This window comes from Salmo trutta, chromosome 40 (assembly GCF_901001165.1).
Source record: "Salmo trutta chromosome 40, fSalTru1.1, whole genome shotgun sequence".
NCBI classification, from domain to species: Eukaryota; Metazoa; Chordata; class Actinopteri; order Salmoniformes; family Salmonidae; genus Salmo; species Salmo trutta.
The window spans coordinates 20,074,451-20,094,638 of NC_042996.1; the positions used below are offsets into that span (position 1 = coordinate 20,074,451).

At 40.1% G+C, this 20,188-nt stretch overlaps 2 protein-coding genes and 2 long non-coding RNA genes across 4 annotated transcripts; 2 read left to right on the forward strand and 2 right to left on the reverse strand.

The window, feature by feature from the left end:
• The first annotated feature begins 2,321 nt into the window (after positions 1–2,321).
• On the forward strand, positions 2,322–2,572 carry LOC115180547 (uncharacterized). Its single transcript, XR_003873103.1, has 2 exons — positions 2,322–2,407; positions 2,504–2,572. It is a non-coding gene; the product is annotated as an uncharacterized LOC115180547 (long non-coding RNA).
• A 3,434-nt stretch (positions 2,573–6,006) lies between these two features.
• Positions 6,007–8,112, reverse strand: LOC115180546 (aldo-keto reductase family 1 member B1-like). The gene is made up of 6 exons (XM_029742711.1): positions 7,993–8,112; positions 7,181–7,287; positions 6,822–6,903; positions 6,621–6,704; positions 6,439–6,521; positions 6,007–6,197 (listed from the first exon to the last, which is right to left on the reverse strand). Exons 1-6 carry the CDS (start codon positions 8,110–8,112, stop codon positions 6,155–6,157), a joined length of 519 nt encoding a protein of 172 aa, XP_029598571.1. The 3' UTR covers positions 6,007–6,154.
• Positions 8,113–11,496: 3,384 nt separating this feature from the next.
• Positions 11,497–11,747, forward strand: LOC115180548 (uncharacterized). Its single transcript, XR_003873104.1, has 2 exons — positions 11,497–11,582; positions 11,679–11,747. It is a non-coding gene; the product is annotated as an uncharacterized LOC115180548 (long non-coding RNA).
• Positions 11,748–13,894: 2,147 nt separating this feature from the next.
• Positions 13,895–16,113, reverse strand: LOC115180541 (aldo-keto reductase family 1 member B1-like). The gene is made up of 5 exons (XM_029742705.1): positions 15,904–16,113; positions 15,545–15,626; positions 15,345–15,428; positions 15,163–15,245; positions 13,895–14,902 (listed from the first exon to the last, which is right to left on the reverse strand). The coding sequence occupies exons 1-5, from the start codon at positions 16,086–16,088 to the stop codon at positions 14,860–14,862; spliced, it is 477 nt and encodes a 158-aa protein (XP_029598565.1). The 5' UTR covers positions 16,089–16,113; the 3' UTR covers positions 13,895–14,859.
• Positions 16,114–20,188: the final 4,075 nt, after the last annotated feature.

Here is a 20,188-nt window from a genome sequence, read left to right on the forward strand (position 1 = left end):
TAGAGCCATCTCAGCTTGAGGACCAAAAATAAAGGCCATCGCTGATAAGCACAATAAGACCACAGCACAGGTATGAGAGAAACAACACTTTCCCTTAATTCTGCCTTTAGTGACATACTGTAGCAAGATTTGATCCTGTATTTTAAGCCTTATTCAGAAATATTGAATTACACCAAAAATGAAAGCAATTGTCTGAGGATGGTGGTGGACCATCTGACAGAAAAAGGAAAGGGGAGACCATAAAAAAAGGTTAAAATCCAGGCATGTCACATGATTTCACTAAACCCAAGGCCCTAGCTATAGGGAATACAAAGGGCAGAACAAACCTTGTTCTCAACCACGCCTACTCCTGTCATGATTCGTGAAATTCTCAATTTTCAACAAAAGTCCATTCAAGTTGAGGTTAACACAGCTTCAAAGAACCTTACAGTACAATGATATATGCAGATAGATTTATATACAATGATTCGCCTATGTATGAAATTGGTTATGGGTCGCATGTGTAAAGCTTTAAAAGAAAGCAGCTAGGGGTTAGAATGGGGACAATCAATTGTCAAGGTTTTGGCTGCTGTTTTCCAAAACAAGTCTCTTCTGACATAAGAATCATTGTTTTGAAACCATGTCATCGGGACGTGGGTCCAACACTCACATGGTAACAGTTACATTCTTTGGCTGGGTAAAAGGAGTCTTGGTCTAAGGTCAGTCAAGGGACCAATCTCTGTTCTTATCTCCACAGGTCCTTATCCACTTTCAAATCCAGGGAAATTGTCACGTCCTGACCATAGAGTGCTCTTATTTTCTATGGTAGAGTAGGTCAGGGCGTGACTGATTTTTTTAATCTAGTTTATTTTTTCTATGTTGTGTTCTAGTTTCTTTTTTCTATGTTGGGTTTTTGTATGATTCCCAATTAGAGGCAGCTGATCATCATTGTCTCTAATTGGGGATCATATTTAAGTAGTTGTTTTTCCCACTTGTGTTTGTGGGAGATTATTTTTGAGTTAGTGCATGTTGCACCTCTGTCGTCACGGTTTGTGTTTTGTTTATAGTTTATTGTTTGTCTTGCAAAGTTTCACATTCAAATAAAAGATGTGGAACTATACTCATGCTGCGCCTTGGTCCGTTCCTACACACAATGATGACAGGAATGTGATCGTCATTCCCAAGTCGGCTACACCTTCCTGGATCAAGGAAAATGTTCAGGTATTTTTTGACAATTATAACTGGATGGCGTTGGTCGCTCAGAGGTTCAATCCCTGCCTCCTAACCTAGAGGTTCTAGGTTCATATCTTGTCTGTTTTCTGCAGCTTTCAATGTCAAATATACAAAGAGCCGTGTTCTAAGTGTGGAAGTGCCGTTGGCTCTGGTAAGAATCTTACCTCTGATGTACGGGATTGTAGGTTCAATCCCAGGCTCAGCTGACTCTCTGGGATAGTTGGAAGGCTGTCAGAACTCATGGTGGTAAATACCTGGGCTCCCGCCTGTGAAAAGATACAATTTGAGAAAAACACCTGGAAAAAGTGGGCACTTAGTTTAAATGAAGACGTGCCTATATTTAAAATTACAGTCCATTTGGAAAGTATTCAGACCCCTTCACTTTTCCAACATTTTGTTACGTTATAGCCTTATTCTAAAATGTTTTAAATAGTTTTTTCCCCTTATCAATCTACACATAATACCCCATAATGACAAAGCAAAACTGGTTTGTCATTTTATTTTGCAAATAAATAACTAAAAATAACTGAAATATCACAATTACATAAGTATTCAGACTCTTTAGTCAGTACTTTGTTGAAGCAGTTTTGACAGCAATTACAGCCTCGACTCTTCTTGAGTATGACACTACAAGCTTGGCACACCTGTATTTGGGGAGTTTCTCCTATTCTTCTCTGCAGATCCTCTCAAGCTCTGTCAGGTTGGATGGGGAGCGTCGCTGCACAACTATTTTCAGGTCTCTCCACAGATGGTTGTGGCAGGTTCAAGTCCGGGCTCTGGATGGGCCCCTCAAGGTCATTCAGAGACTCGAAGCCACTCCTGAGTTGTCTGGGCTGTGTGCTTAGGGTCCCGTTGAAAGGTTAACCTTCGCCCCATACTGAGAGTTGTACACAAACGGACAAGAGATTTGTTTTGAACCTACATGCAAGGCAGGGTTTTAACCTGGGAGCCACTGAGACCAAGACACTTTTACCTCTTCATATATTTGACATTGACCGTTTTTGAATTGTACTCAAAAAGAGAAAATGTCAGATTTGAACCCACAAACTTTTGGTTTCAAGCCACTGGATCCTTCATATTTCTACATTTGTTATTTTGTCGCCTTCAAACAAATGTTTGACTTCGAGCTGAGTGACGAAGACATGAAAGTCATCCTGGGTTTCAACAGGAACTGGAGAGGATTCGTTATGGAATGGTGAGTCCACAGAGTTCCAGAGTGTCTAGATGCTGTCTTCAACCCCACTATCCTCTTTACCTGTTCTTCCCTGACGTACCCTCCTCCTCACTGCAGGGGCAACAAGCACAAAGACTTCCCTCTGCATGCAGAGTACTGAAACCTCAGAGTGAAACTGGAGCCAAAGACAGAGAAAGGACAATGACCTGACACCCACATTCCTATACTGTAGTGCCGGTCTTCCGGTCTGTGAAAAACACCGGGGACATACAGCGAGAAGTCCAGTAGTTGTATATAGATTCAACCACTACTTTGACATTGTTCTTGAGATACAGAAAAGTTCAGGAGGCGAACAGAACGTCCACTGATAATGTCAGTGTGTAATGTAATACAGTTGAAGTCGGAAGTTTACATACACCTTAGCCAAATACATTTCAACTCAGTTTTTCACAATTCCTGACATGTAATCCTAGTAAAAAATCCCGGTCTTTGGTAAGTTAGGATCACCACTTTATTTTAAGAATGTGAAATGTCAGAATAATAGTAGAGAGAATGATTTATTTAAGCTTTTATTTATTTCATTTTTTAAATTATTTTATTCATTTCCCAGTGGGTCAGAAATGTACATACACTCAATTAGTATTCGGTAGCATTGCCTTTAATTTGTTTAACTTGGGTCAAACGATTCGGGTAGCCTTCCACAAGCTTCCCACAGTAAGTTGGGTGAATTTTGGCCCATTCCTCCTGACAGAGCTGGTTTAACTGAATCAGGTTTGTAGGCCTCCTTGCTCGCACACACTTCCAGTTCTGCCCACACATTTTCTATGGGATTGAGGTCAAGGCTTTGTGATGGCCACTCCAATACCTTGACTTTGTTGTCTTTAAGCCATTTTGCCACAACTTTGGAAGTATGCTTGGGGTCATTGTCCATTTGGAAGACCCATTTGCAACCAAGCATTAACTTCCTGACTGATGTCTTGAGATGTTGCTTCAATATATCCACATAATTTTCCTTCCTCATTAAGCCATTTATTTTGTGAAGTGCACCAGTCCCTCCTGCAGCAAAGCACCCCCACAACATGATGCTGCCACCACCGTGCTTCACGGTTGGGATGGTGTTCTTCGGCTTGCAAGACTCCCTCTTTTTCCTCCGAACATAACGATTGTCATTATGGCCAAACAGTTCTATTTTTGTTTCATCAGACCAGAGAACATTTGTCCGATCTTTGTCCCCATGTGCAGTTGCAAACTGTAGTCTGGCTTTTTTATGTCGGTTTTGGAGCAGTGGCTTCTTCCTTGCTGAGCGGCCTTTCAGGTTATGTCGATATAGAACTCGTTTTACTGTGGATATAGATACTTTTGAACCTGTTTCCTCCAGCATCTTCACAAGGTCCTTTGCTGTTGTTCTGGGATTGATTTGCACTTTTCGCACCAAAGTACGTTCATCTCTAGGAGACAGAAGGCATCTCCTTCCTGAGCAGGATGACGGCTGAGTGGTCCCATTGTGTTTATACTTGCGTACTATTGATTGTACAGATGAATGTGGTACCTTCAGGCATTTGGAAATTGCTCCCAAGGATGAACCAGACTTGTGGTCTACAATTGTTTTCTGAGGTCTTGGCTGATTTCTTTTGATTTTCCCATGATGTCAAGCAAAGAGGCACTGAGTTTGAAGGTAGGCCTTGAAATACATCCACAGGTCAACCTCCAATTGACTCAAATGATGTCAATTAGCCTATCAGAAGCTTCTAAAGCCTTGACATCATTTTCTGGACTTTTCCAAGCTGTTTAAAGGCACAGTCAACTTGGTGTATGTAAAAGTCTGACCCACTGGAATTGTGATATATTGAATTAAGTTAAATAATCTGTCTGTTAACAATTGTTGAAAAATTACGTGTGTCGTGCACAAAGTAGGTGTCCTAACCGACTTGCCAAAACTATAGTTTGTTAACAAGAAATTTGTGGAGTGGTTGAAAAACGAGTTTTAATGACTCCAACCTAAGTGTATGTAAATTCCGACTTCAACTATAGGTGCCAAATAGTCTTGCCTTTACTTGTTCAGAGTTTAAACACGTTTATTATAAATGTTGCATAACTTGTAAGTTTAATTACATGTTGGAAAGTGCCTTTCAAATCATGGTGTCCCTGTTCTAATATGAAATTATATTAATCATTCCTTAGACAGAGCTCTTTAGAGATATATCTCAAACAATATGTTAATATTGACAACTTACACAGTAAAATATAAACTGCTAACTGACTACCTTGATATATGAATATTTTCTTATCATCTGCATGTATAATAGTATATAAGAACACAGTACACAATGAATGAAGCACAGAAAGCTTTATTGGTAAAAAATACATTTAAAAACCTTTCACGGAAGAGAACTGGGAATTTCACAACAGTCTCAACACACATCATGAGTCAGTCAATGAGTAGAAGTGCTTCATCCTGTAAGGCAAGGAGTGTTGATGAAATCTTTCTAGGGAAAACGGTTCCTATGACTAGTTGAAGCTCGCATCCGCTACAAGTCCATGGTGCTTGCCTACGGAGCTGTGAGGGGAACGGCACCTCCGTACCTTCAGGCTCTGATCAGGCCCTACACCCAAACAAGGGCACTGCGTTCATCCACCTCTGGCCTGCTCGCCTCCCTACCTCTGAGGAAGCACAGTTCCCGCTCAGCCCAGTCAAAACTGTTCGCTGCTCTGGCACCCCAATGGTGGAACAAGCTCCCTCACGACGCCAGGACAGCGGAGTCAATCACCACCTTCCGGAGACACCTGAAACCCCACCTCTTTAAGGAATACCTGGGATAGGATAAAGTAATCCTTCTAACCCCCCCCCCCCCAAAAAAAGATTTAGATGCACTATTGTAAAGTGGTTGTTCCACTGGATATCTTAAGGTGAATGCACCAATTTGTAAGTCGCTCTGGATAAGAGCGTCTGCTAAATGACTTAAATGTAAAATGTAATGTAAATGTATTTCATGGAAGGAGTGTTAACACAATATCTTAATGCATATAGGTCAATGTAGTATTAGGATAAGCTATTTCTATATGCCAATGTTCTACTCTTTGGCTGTTTTTATCCCTGAAACAAAAACAGATGGATTTAAATGAAAAATCTCACAGTTGATATGTAATACTGTACATCACATACACAATGTCCATGTACCACTGTGATATTTCTGTAACTTACTTCAGTAAAACCAGGTATGACATACCCAGCTCCTATGCTTAAACTATGAATACTTATGGTTAACATCAATTCTTTAAAGTTATATGGTTATTGTATGGCCTTTAAATGTGGAGGCTCATTGATGAAAAAGTTTGTGAGAGACCATTGGAGACTCAAATCAAATGAGACAAACAAACTAGGTCATGTGAGAAGCCACAAACACCCTATTGTGTGTTAGCAGATCCAAGGCTCCAGATTTCCAATCAAACCAGCGACTAAACTCTCAAGCTTTTTTTAAACTTCGCTAATATCAATCCTATGTCAAATTATGTTTCCATGATTGTTGAAAAAATAATGACCATTGTGCATTAGGCTAGGTTAGCAGGCTATAACATAAGTCAGAGTGTATATGTCATGAGAAATACAATAGTGCAACACACAGACATTAAATCAGTCAATCGCTAGAAACTAGCTCAAGGGTGGCTGTTATGCATATTGTCTTAAAGGGAGAAATAAGAATGAATCTGAACGAGAACAGAGAGAGGGCAGACATCTCAAACAAGTTATAGCACCAGATGTAACGTTCCTTAAAATTCAGCATTGAAGGGGTAGTTCTTGTGCTTCATGCCCCTGGATGACAAAGAAAAACAAAACACCATTCAGAGAGACAGTACAGTTTTTCATGTGTTCAGAAATCAAATAAACATGAAGTATATTTGCATTCAAAGAAAAGTAACAGCATAATAAACATAGCTGTCATCATCACATTAAAATGAGGATGACTGAAATTTGACCTCACAATACTTATTTAAACAGTTTGAGCCTCTGACAATACAGTACATTGGTCAAAATGAACCACGTAGGGTCTCACCCTGTCATTGGGCAGACTCTCCAGTTCCTGTTGAATCCCAGAATGGTCTTCATTTCCTCGTCGCTCAACACAAAGTCAAACACCTGCATGGTTCAAAAAAACAATTACCCCAAAGCCACACGTGTGAACTAAATCAGATGACACACCTCTTCAAATAACGGAGAATTTATGGGAGATAATACCTTGAAATTCTCCTGGATACGTGTGGGGGTGATAGACTTGGGAATCACAATCGTGTTCCGTTGGATTTGGAAGCGGATCAGGACCTGAAGTGAGGATGACAGAGAGAAAAGCGGACATGTAAATGTGATCCCAGGTTAAAGAAAATATCAGTATGGTTCGGGTTGGCTCGATAGTGTGAAAAGGGTATTAGAGTACAGTACCTGGGCAGAGGTCTTCTTGTGTTTCTCAGCGATGGCCTTGATGTTGGGATCCTCTAGCAGCGAAGGGTCCTCTGGTTTGGCCCTGTTATTGACACACAGTGTTACAATCTTTTCACAGGGACAACTGTAAATGTCTGTATGTTCATAATTCATGTACAAGGTGAATGTACACTGACTATACCAAACATTAGGAACACCTTCCTAAAATTGAGTTGAAATATTGGATTTAACAAGTGACATCAATAAGGGATCATAGCTTTCACCTGGTCAGTCTGTCATGGAAAGGACAGGTGTTCTTAATGTTTTGTATACTCAGTGTATATCTCTCAGGTATTATTAGTTGAAGTATATGTCCTCACCATGGTCTATCTGGGGAACCCAGGGGGCTGTAAGCTGTCACAGAGATGCCCTTAGAGTGACAGTAGTTGATCAACTTCTCCTGGTTCAGATAAGGGTGGCATTCAACCTGGCAGTAGAGATAATTAGTGAGGTTATTCACTTCACCTACAGTTCTTATTACAACAGATGGGATGTACTGTAGCATTAGAGAATTAGTGGAGTGGAATTTTACGTTCATAAACATACAGAATTCAATTATATGGTGGATTACAAATAAATTACATTTATTTTAATTAAGACCCTTTGTTTATTACGGTCAAATAAGCCCAATAAAGCTTTGCTGTTTATTCGGGAAGCTGTTCAGTATGGTGACAATAGAAAGCACAAGAAGGTCTGTCCACTCAAATAATCAGATTGATATGTACCTGTTAATCAGGATGTCTATTGGGATAGATGTGCCTGCAAAACAGCAGGAATATAAGGTCACCAAAGCATTGCTGCCTTGCCTCAGGGAAAGAGGCTGCCTATAAGGCACTAAACAGGCCTCTACTTGACCAAGCGGTCACTGTGAATAAGACAATAGGGCAGGGATATTGACAAATGAGGCCTCTGTCCCTTGAGGGAATGTTTAAAACAAGCGTTGGGTGCTCAGTGTCCTGAAAAGTCTAATTTAGAAAAAGGTTGAGGGATACAAGATACAATTAACATCACATAAGAATATAGGATCAGCATTGTGTTTCACAATGTATGGTGTTGATCCCAGGCTTGTGAGCTTTTTGAGTGACTATCGCCATCAGTAAACACTCATTCAGTAATGAAGGAAAGTCAGTACCTGGTTGTTGGCAGGTTTATACTTGAGGCCTGGCTTGTTCAGGATGGAATCAATCTGGTCTTTGTTAAAGTTGGAGACACCAATAGCCTTGACCAGTCCAGCATCCACCAGCTCCTCCATAGCCTAGTATACAGGACAACACGGCATCCCCAATGTGTGATAGATTACAATAAACTCAGGGTTGTATTCATTAGGGCACACAACGGAAAACAAAAATGAGCATTTCTTATTGGACCAGGTAGTCCCTGTTTCAGTCCGTTTGGTGTCTAATGAATATAACCCAGTTGAAGTGATGTTAAATTGAAGAGAACTGTACAGTGTCCTATAGTGTCTTAGAGGACGCGTCCTCTCGCACTGACTCACCACACATGTCTCTAGGAATTCTGGATCTTTGGATCTTTTCATTGTCAGTAAGGTGCGTACGAGGCCAATTATCAACTTGGTCACAAGACTCATGTTTGTAGATTTGTTCATATGATTTCCCACTAGACGCCAGGCAGACAAAGAGCTCCATACATGCTGAAGGCATGTCATGTGCATGCTCTGTATGGTGACCAATGTCATGCTAGTACTATCATTTGTTCTGGGTGTGCTCTTACTCAACTGCCACACTTCTCCATGACACTTCAATTTGACCATAGGCTATATTGTCATTTCAATTGTAATTCAACACGTGCTGCAGCAGTCTAATATTACTGTATTACAACACTTTAACAAAGACCAGATTGAATACATACTGAACAAGCCAGGGCTCAAGTACCAACCTGCCTGCTACTGAGTCATATACAGGTGGCATTCATTCTGAAAGGACAAAAACAAAGATGCGCCGTTGGTAATACAGAGATGGGGCAATAATACCTTGATACAAACTGTACTGACTTGTTTTGTCTATCTTGATCACCACAGACTGCAGTACCTGGTTGAGGACCATGGTGAGATAGATCACCCTTTTATAACATATTCCTGATGTGTATAAAGTCGAGGTTATAGAATTACACTGAAATGATTGAAAACATTCATGGTATGTAATTGGTTATTGACAATGTTTCAATGAGTGTGTGCAGTGTTGGACCCTATTCTTTCCCCACTTACAGATTTTTTTTCAGACCCCACCCACCATTAAAAATGATGTGTGTTTGACTTCATGTCAACATAAGGAAGACTAAAATAGAGCCATCTAAAATAGAGCCATCTCAGCTTGAGGACCAAAAATAAAGGCCATCGCTGATAAGCACAATAAGACCACAGCACAGGTATGAGAGAAACAACACTTTCCCTTAATTCTGCCTTTAGTGACATACTGTAGCAAGATTTGATCCTGTATTTTAAGCCTTATTCAGAAATATTGAATTACACCAAAAATGAAAGCAATTGTCTGAGGATGGTGGTGGACCATCTGACAGAAAAAGGAAAGGGGAGACCATAAAAAAAGGTTAAAATCCAGGCATGTCACATGATTTCACTAAACCCAAGGCCCTAGCTATAGGGAATACAAAGGGCAGAACAAACCTTGTTCTCAACCACGCCTACTCCTGTCATGATTCGTGAAATTCTCAATTTTCAACAAAAGTCCATTCAAGTTGAGGTTAACACAGCTTCAAAGAACCTTACAGTACAATGATATATGCAGATAGATTTATATACAATGATTCGCCTATGTATGAAATTGGTTATGGGTCGCATGTGTAAAGCTTTAAAAGAAAGCAGCTAGGGGTTAGAATGGGGACAATCAATTGTCAAGGTTTTGGCTGCTGTTTTCCAAAACAAGTCTCTTCTGACATAAGAATCATTGTTTTGAAACCATGTCATCGGGACGTGGGTCCAACACTCACATGGTAACAGTTACATTCTTTGGCTGGGTAAAAGGAGTCTTGGTCTAAGGTCAGTCAAGGGACCAATCTCTGTTCTTATCTCCACAGGTCCTTATCCACTTTCAAATCCAGGGAAATTGTCACGTCCTGACCATAGAGTGCTCTTATTTTCTATGGTAGAGTAGGTCAGGGCGTGACTGATTTTTTTAATCTAGTTTATTTTTTCTATGTTGTGTTCTAGTTTCTTTTTTCTATGTTGGGTTTTTGTATGATTCCCAATTAGAGGCAGCTGATCATCATTGTCTCTAATTGGGGATCATATTTAAGTAGTTGTTTTTCCCACTTGTGTTTGTGGGAGATTATTTTTGAGTTAGTGCATGTTGCACCTCTGTCGTCACGGTTTGTGTTTTGTTTATAGTTTATTGTTTGTCTTGCAAAGTTTCACATTCAAATAAAAGATGTGGAACTATACTCATGCTGCGCCTTGGTCCGTTCCTACACACAATGATGACAGGAATGTGATCGTCATTCCCAAGTCGGCTACACCTTCCTGGATCAAGGAAAATGTTCAGGTATTTTTTGACAATTATAACTGGATGGCGTTGGTCGCTCAGAGGTTCAATCCCTGCCTCCTAACCTAGAGGTTCTAGGTTCATATCTTGTCTGTTTTCTGCAGCTTTCAATGTCAAATATACAAAGAGCCGTGTTCTAAGTGTGGAAGTGCCGTTGGCTCTGGTAAGAATCTTACCTCTGATGTACGGGATTGTAGGTTCAATCCCAGGCTCAGCTGACTCTCTGGGATAGTTGGAAGGCTGTCAGAACTCATGGTGGTAAATACCTGGGCTCCCGCCTGTGAAAAGATACAATTTGAGAAAAACACCTGGAAAAAGTGGGCACTTAGTTTAAATGAAGACGTGCCTATATTTAAAATTACAGTCCATTTGGAAAGTATTCAGACCCCTTCACTTTTCCAACATTTTGTTACGTTATAGCCTTATTCTAAAATGTTTTAAATAGTTTTTTCCCCTTATCAATCTACACATAATACCCCATAATGACAAAGCAAAACTGGTTTGTCATTTTATTTTGCAAATAAATAACTAAAAATAACTGAAATATCACAATTACATAAGTATTCAGACTCTTTAGTCAGTACTTTGTTGAAGCAGTTTTGACAGCAATTACAGCCTCGACTCTTCTTGAGTATGACACTACAAGCTTGGCACACCTGTATTTGGGGAGTTTCTCCTATTCTTCTCTGCAGATCCTCTCAAGCTCTGTCAGGTTGGATGGGGAGCGTCGCTGCACAACTATTTTCAGGTCTCTCCACAGATGGTTGTGGCAGGTTCAAGTCCGGGCTCTGGATGGGCCCCTCAAGGTCATTCAGAGACTCGAAGCCACTCCTGAGTTGTCTGGGCTGTGTGCTTAGGGTCCCGTTGAAAGGTTAACCTTCGCCCCATACTGAGAGTTGTACACAAACGGACAAGAGATTTGTTTTGAACCTACATGCAAGGCAGGGTTTTAACCTGGGAGCCACTGAGACCAAGACACTTTTACCTCTTCATATATTTGACATTGACCGTTTTTGAATTGTACTCAAAAAGAGAAAATGTCAGATTTGAACCCACAAACTTTTGGTTTCAAGCCACTGGATCCTTCATATTTCTACATTTGTTATTTTGTCGCCTTCAAACAAATGTTTGACTTCGAGCTGAGTGACGAAGACATGAAAGTCATCCTGGGTTTCAACAGGAACTGGAGAGGATTCGTTATGGAATGGTGAGTCCACAGAGTTCCAGAGTGTCTAGATGCTGTCTTCAACCCCACTATCCTCTTTACCTGTTCTTCCCTGACGTACCCTCCTCCTCACTGCAGGGGCAACAAGCACAAAGACTTCCCTCTGCATGCAGAGTACTGAAACCTCAGAGTGAAACTGGAGCCAAAGACAGAGAAAGGACAATGACCTGACACCCACATTCCTATACTGTAGTGCCGGTCTTCCGGTCTGTGAAAAACACCGGGGACATACAGCGAGAAGTCCAGTAGTTGTATATAGATTCAACCACTACTTTGACATTGTTCTTGAGATACAGAAAAGTTCAGGAGGCGAACAGAACGTCCACTGATAATGTCAGTGTGTAATGTAATACAGTTGAAGTCGGAAGTTTACATACACCTTAGCCAAATACATTTCAACTCAGTTTTTCACAATTCCTGACATGTAATCCTAGTAAAAAATCCCTGTCTTTGGTAAGTTAGGATCACCACTTAATTTTAAGAATGTGAAATGTCAGAATAATAGTAGAGAGAATGATTTATTTAAGCTTTTATTTATTTCATTTTTAAAATTATTTTATTCATTTCCCAGTGGGTCAGAAATGTACATACACTCAATTAGTATTCGGTAGCATTGCCTTTAAATTGTTTAACTTGGGTCAAACATTTCGGGTAGCCTTCCACAAGCTTCCCACAATAAGTTGGGTGAATTTTGGCCCATTCCTCTTGAGAGAGCTGGTTTAACTGAGTCAGGTTTGTAGGACTCCTTGCTCGCACACACTTTCAGTTCTGCCTACAAATTTTCTATGTGATTGAGGTCGGGGCTTTGTGATGGCCACTACAATACCTTGACTTTGTTGTCCTTAAGCCATTTTGCCACAACTTTGGAAGTATGCTTGGGGTCATTGTCCATTTGGAAGACCCATTAGCGACCAAGCTTTAACTTCCTGACTGATGTCTTGAGATGTTGCTTCAATATATCCACATAATTTTCCTTCCTAATTAAGCCATCTATTTTGTGAAGTACACCAGTCCCTCCTGCAGCAAAGCACCCCCACAACATGATGCTGCCACCCCTGTGCTTCACGGTTGGGATGGTGTTCTTTGGCTTGCAAGACTCCTCTTTTTCCTCCAAACATAACGATTGTCATTATGGCCAAACAGTTCTATTTTTATTTTATCAGACCAGAGAACATTTGTCCGATCTTTGTCCCCATGTGCAGTTGCAAACCGTAGTCTGGCTTTTTTATGGCGGTTTTGGAGCAGTGGCTTCTTCCTTGCTGAGCGGCCTTTCAGGTTATGTCGATATAGGACTCGTTTTACTGTGGATATAGATACTTTTGAACCTGTTTCCTCCAGCATCTTCACAAGGTCCTTTGCTGTTGTTCTGGGATTGATTTGCACTTTTCGCATCAAAGTACATTCATCTTTAGGAGACAGAACGCATCTCCTTCCTGAGCAGGATGACGGCTGCGTGGTCCCATTGTGTTTATACTTGCGTACTATTGATTGTACAGATGAACGTGGTACCTTCAGGCATTTGGAAATTGCTCCCAAGGATGAACCAGACTTGTGGTCTACAATTATTTTCTGAGGTCTTGGCTGATTTCTTTTGATTTTCCCATGATGTCAAGCAAAGAGGCACTGAGTTTGAAGGTAGGCTTTGAAATACATCCACAGGTCAACCTCCAATTGACTTAAATGATGTCAATTAGCCTATCAGAAGCTTCTAAAGCCATGACATCATTTTCTGGAGTTTTCCAAGCTGTTTAAAGGCACAGTCAACTTGGTGTGTGTAAACTTCTGACCCACTGGAATTGTGATATTTTGAATTATAAGTGAAATAATCTGTCTGTTAACAATTGTTGAAAAATTACATGTGTCGTGCACAAAGTAGGTGTCCTAACCAACTTGCCAAAACTATAGTTTGTTAACAAGAAATTTGTGGAGTGGTTGAAAAACGAGTTTTAATGACTCCAATCTAAGTGTCTGTAAACTTCCGACTTCAACTATAGGTGCCAAATAGTGTTGCCTTTACTTGTTCAGAGTTTAAACACGTTTATTATAAATGTTGCATAACTTGTAAGTTTACTTACATGTTGGAAAGTGCCTTTCAAATCATGGTGTCCCTGTTCTAATATGAAATTATATTCATCATTCCTTAGACAGCGCTCTTTAGAGATATATCTCAAACAATATGTTAACATTGACAACTTACACAGTAAAATATAAACTGCTAACTGACTACCTTGATATATGAATATTTTCTTATCATCTGCATGTATAATAGTATATAAGAACACAGTACACAATGAATGAAGCACAGAAAGCTTTATTGGTAAAAAATACATTTAAAAAACTTTCACAGAAGAGAACTGGGAATTTCACAACAGTCTCAACACACATCATGAGTCAGTCAATGAGTAGAAGTGCTTTATCCTGTAAGACAAGGAGTGTTGATGAAATCTTTCTAGGGAAAACGGCTCCTATGACTAGGCATTTCATGGAAGGAGTGTTCAACAAAATATCTTAATGCATATAGGTCAAGGTAGTATTAGGATAAGCTATTTCTATATGCCAATGTTCTACTCTTTGGCTGTTTTTATCCCTGAATCAAAAACAGATGGATTTAAATTAAAAATCTCACAGTTGATATGTAATACTGTACATCACATACACAATGTCCATGTACCACTGTGATATTTCTGTAACTTACTTCAGTAAGACCAGGTATGACATACCCAGCTCCTATACTTAAACTATGAATACTTATGGTTAACATCAATTCTTTAAAGTTATATGGTTATTGTATGGCCTTTAAATGTGGAGGCTCATTGATGAAAAAGTTTGTGAGACCATTGGAGACTCAAATCGAATGAGACAAACAAACTAGGTCATGTGAGAAGCCACAAACACCCTATTGTGTGTTAGCAGATCCAAGGCTCCAGATTTCCTATCAAACCAGCGACTAAACTCTCAAGCTTTTTTTAAACTTCGCTAATATCAATCCTATGTCAAATTATGTTTCCATGATTGTTGAAAAAATAATGACCATTGTGCATTAGGCTAGGTTAGCAGGCTATAACATAAGTCAGAGTGTATATGTCATGAGAAATACAATAGTGCAACACACAGACACTAAATCAGTCAATCGCTAGAAACTAGCTCAAGGGTGGCTGTTATGCATATTGTCTTAAAGGGAGAAATAAGAATGAATCTGAACGAGAACAGAGAGAGGGCAGACATCTCAACCAAGTTATAGCACCAGATGTAACGTTCCTTAAAATTCAGCATTGAAGGGGTAGTCCTTGTGCTTCATGCCCCTGGATGACAAAGAAAAACAAAACACCATTCAGAGAGACAGTACAGTTTTTCACATGTTCAGAAATCAAATAAACATGAAGTATATTTGCATTCAAAGAAAAGTAACAGCATAATAAACATAGCTGTCATCATCACATTAAAATGAGGATGACTGAAATTTGACCTCACAATACTTATTTAAACAGTTTGAGCCTCTGCAGAGAGTGTGTATACTGTAAAATACAGTACATTGGTCAAAATGAACCACGTAGGGTCTCACCCTGTCATTGGGCAGACTCTCCAGTTCCTGTTGAAGCCCAGAATGGTCTTCATTTCCTCATCGCTCAACACAAAGTCAAACACCTGCATGGTTCAAAAAGACAATTACCCCAAAGCCACCCGTGTGAACTAAATCAGATGACACACCTCTTCAAATAACGGAGAATTTATGGGAGATAATACCTTGAAATTCTCCTGGATACGTGTGGGGGTGATAGACTTGGGAATCACAATCGTGTTCCGTTGGATTTGGAAGCGGATCAGGACCTGAAGTGAGGATGACAGAGAGAAAAGCGGACATGTAAATGGGATCCCAGGTTAAAGAAATATCAGTACCTTTCGGGCTGGTTCGATAGTGTGAAAAGGGTATTAGAATACAGTACCTGGGCAGAGGTCTTCTTGTGTTTCTCAGCGATGGCCTTGATGTTGGGATCCTCCAGCAGCGAAGGGTCCTCTGGTTTGGTCCTGTTATTGACACACAGTGTTACAATCTTTTCACAGGGACAACTGTAAATGTCTGTATGTTCAGAATTCATGTACAAGGTGAATGTATACTGACTATACCAAACATTAGGAACACCTTCCTAATATTGAATTGAAATATTGGATTTAACAAGTGACATCAATAAGGGATCATAGCTTTCACCTGGTCAGTCTGTCGTGGAAAGGACAGGTGTTCTTAGTGTTTTGTATATTCAGTGTATATCTCTCAGGTATTATTAGTTGAAGTATATGCCCTCACCATGGTCTGTCTGGGGAACCCAGGGGGCTGTAGGCTGTCACAGAGATGCCCTTAGAGTGACAGTAGTTGATCAACTTCTCCTGGTTCAGATAGGGGTGGCATTCAACCTGGCAGTAGAGATAATTAGTGAGGTTATTCACTTCACCTACAGTTCTTATTACAACACATGGGATGTACTGTAGCATTAGAGAATTAGTGGAGTGGAATTTTACGTTCATTAACATACAGAATTAAATTATATGGTGGATTACAAATAAATAACATTTATTTTAATTAAGACCCTTTGTTTATTACGGTCAAATAAGCCCAATAAAGTTTTGCTGTTTATTCAGGAAGCTGTTCAGTATGGTGACAATAGAAAGCACAAGAAGGTCTGTCCACATTACTTTTCTCATCGCACTCTTGCGACTCGAGCGCCCGACACATTGGTGCGGCTGGCTTCTGGGTTAAGCGGGCGGGTGTTAAGAAGCGCGGTTTGGTGGGTCATGTTTCGGAGGATGCATGACTTGACCTTCGCCTCCTGAACTCGTTGGGGAGTACTAAACATTATGAACACCTTCCTCAGAACAGCCTCAATTCGTCGGGGATTGACTCTATAATGTGTCGAAAGCGTTCCACAGGGATGCTGGCCCATGTTGACTCGAATGTTTCCCACAGCTGTGTCAAGTTGGCTGAATGTCCTTTGAATGGTGGACCATTCTTGATAGACACGGGAAACTGTTGAGCGTGAAAAACCCAGCAGTATTGCAGTTCTTGACACAAGCCGGTGTGCCTGGCACCTACTACCATACCCCATTCAAAAGGCACTTAAATCTTTTGTCTTGTCCATTCACCCTCTGAATGGCAGACATACACAATCCATGTCTCAAGGCTTAAAAATCCTTCTTTATCCTGTCTCCTCCCCTTCATCTGTACTGGTTGAAGTGGATTTAACAACTGACATCAATAAGGGATGATAGCTTTCACCTGGTCAGAGCAGGTGTTCTTAATGTTTTGTACACTCAGTGTATTACAAAAATAAAGAAAACTGGATGGAAAATTGTGAAAAATGCAGCAAATTATTTTAGAATTTTCAACATAAAAAACATGAGCTGGCGCACACCCAGAAAAAAGTACTTTGTTGGAAGTGCTGACTAACGGTGAATAAACAGGTAACTATCAAAATAAAGAGTCGCAGACTCCATATATATACTCCCAGTAATTTATTGGGTATTTACCAACGTTTCGGCATCACGGTGCCTTCTTCAGGGTAATGTCATGAATACTTGAACCAGGTTATGTAGACAAACAGTGCAATTAGAGCAACCAATGACAATAGTGAGGGGTGTGTCATAATGATTAAGTTAATTAGAATGAATTAGTGAAACTGTTCAAAAAAACAATAGTTTGTGGCATATTAAATATATTAGCCTATTGTTATCATATAGAATCATAGGTGTACGCTAATAAGCTGTAGAAAGAATATATCAATATATAATACTTGTTCATAAGAAAGGCCTGAGATCAAATTCAATATTCAGACCACTAGGGGTCAATGTTTTTAGATTGGATATCCAGTAAGCCTCCCTTTGTAGTAGTTGGATCTCAATGTTACCTCCTCTCATTGGTAGAGCAACATTCTCAATGCCTGTGTATTTGAGGGAGGAGATTGGATGGTTAGCTTCAACAAAGTGAGCTGCTACTGGATTGTCAATGTTCTTACACCTGATTGAGCTGTGCTGTTCAGCTATGCGTTGTTTTAATTGTCTTTTTCATTTGTCCTACGTAGGCTTTTCCACATGATCAGGTGATGAGATAGATTACTCCCTTGGTCTTCTATGAAATGATACCCTTAACAGGTATTTTCCGACATGTTTGTGGGTGTCTGAAGAAGGGTGTTTTTATAGTTCTATTGCACTCAGGGGCGAAAATCTGATATCAACTTTGGAGGGGACAATTACATGAAATTTTCTCAAGAGCAATTCCTGAGGGGGACACCAAAAGTAGTGCTGTAACACATAGCCTACATTGTAATATAGTAAATGTATATTGAGGAACCAAAGAAATAAGGTGTTTGCCGTACTCCTAACTACCGGTACCCAAAACTACACAACTAATCACAACAGCAATACCATTGCCTTTAACAAATCTTAGTTCAGTCACCAGTTTAAGTTGAGAGTGGGGGTATCCATGGCATTTTCCAATTATGTTCCTATTTTACAAGTCAAAAAAATTGAGAACCTTTCATAATGTTGCCAAACAAAGACTCAACAAACTTACCTGAGACTCCCTGTCTCTGCCAGTCTGTCCCTGCATATCTGTCCCCAACTCTGCTGTCTGTGTGCCATCTGTTGCCTGCTCTGCCTAATGACATCATTGTGAAACATTTCCATTAGAATTTCATTTCTTTCTTATGAACATTTTATCAACTAGTCTTTGAGATATTAGGCTACTAGGGTTCTTACTATGCGTTTTGGTGTATTGAAAAATACTCTGATGTCCGTCTTTTATTTTTCTGCCATTTTTCTACCTGGCTGGCTGGCTGGCTACACACAGTGTGTAGGTTATTTACAGTAGGAGATGGGCTTCTATCATCTTCAATCATTCTATTTGGGCTTCGATCTAAAAGGTAGCTAGCAAATGTGAAACGGATTAAAATGACAAGAGTTGACAGCTGTATGAGTTCACCATTTACACAACATATGCTGCAACCTTTTGTAATTTTAATAGTTTGTTTCATATTGGCTGGCTTCCAACAATAGCTGAATTTGCAAAGCTAGCGAGCACCAATTCAGTTTCAGTGGTGTTTGCTATAATCTTTGCTACCCGGGTTAAATAAAGGTGAAATAAAATAAATAAATAAAAGTTCCCTTGCGACAATTTAACTTTTGCAACGAGACCATTAAATATATTTAAGACAATGGTAGAAGAGAGTGTAGTTCTGTTCAGTTTATTGCTAACCTTTATCACAGGGACTTTGAAGTACTAACTTACATCATCTGCATGCTGATCTTGGAATAAATTGACGATAGCAAAGATTCCATCTTTGACGACGCCACATAAATGGAATAGGTACTAGCTAGCTTAATAGTTAATATTTGCGCGCTAGCTCTGCATATTCAGCTAGTGTGTGTGCGCGATTGACTGGATTAACCTCACGTCAGTTACGTGCATTGAGTGCCTTTCAGACAGTATATACGACCTCTCTGTTACCTAGCAAGCTAAGGAACTGGCAGTGGATCAAACCATTGTGAGGCAAAGAGTGGGGGGGTCGCAATCTTTTGAAACTTAAAAACGCTCTATTAAGTGTCTATAATCAGCACAATTGCTTTCATTGCGTATTATTAATATTATTTAAATTACATAGTTATGTTTCAGTGATAGATTGGGGGGGGACAAATCATATTTTTCCCAGGATGGGGGGGTCGTGTCCCCCCCGGGATTTCCGCCCCTGATTGCACTGTGCGCATGAGCCACATTTGTAGTTCCCATTTGGGATAGGTGTCAACAATGTCTGAGTGAGCTCAGGGGGCATGTCAGATCTCACCAAGCTACCTCCAATATTATGACCACGCTTACAGACCACCAGTGGGGGTTCCTTGAAGAGGTGTGCGATTTTTTTTTTGTCTGATTGCAGAATATGCCAGTGCTTTTTCAGGATTGCTTTCATTTTCTCCGAACCCTTGGTGTACTTAGTGCAAAAGACAGTTGCGTTGTTTTTCTTCTTTGGTTGAGTTTTTAGTAATTCCTGGCTATATGGTAGACCATTCTTGAGGGGAAGGGGATGCATACTATCCACACATAGCAAGGTATTGCAGTCTGTGGGTTTTGTGTATAAGTATGTGTGTAATGCATCATTCTCTTTGATGATCCATAGGTCCAGGTAGTTTATTTCTCTCTCATCAGTCTGCATGGTGAATTTGAGGTATTCAGAGCTCTCGTTTAGTAGAGTTTGGAATTCATTTAGTTTTTGCTGACTTCCTTCCCAGAGCACAAAGACATCATCTATGTATGTCTTCCATAGGAGTATTTTAGAAAGTAGGGGGTGTGTCTCTGTTTTGTACATGAGCGCTTCCTGAAATTGTCCCACATACAGGTTTGCATAGTTGAGGGGAAAAGGGGAGCCCATGGCTACACCCCGAATTTGAAGGAAAAAGTCTGACTCAAAGACAAAGTAGTTATTGGATAATACCAGTTCAGTAAGTTGTGAGATGCAATCATTGGATGTAGCAAGGGTAGAGTCTCTCTGCTGAAGGAAGTGTTGTAGCGCCTGCAAGCCTCCAGTGTGTGGTATGTTAGTGTACAA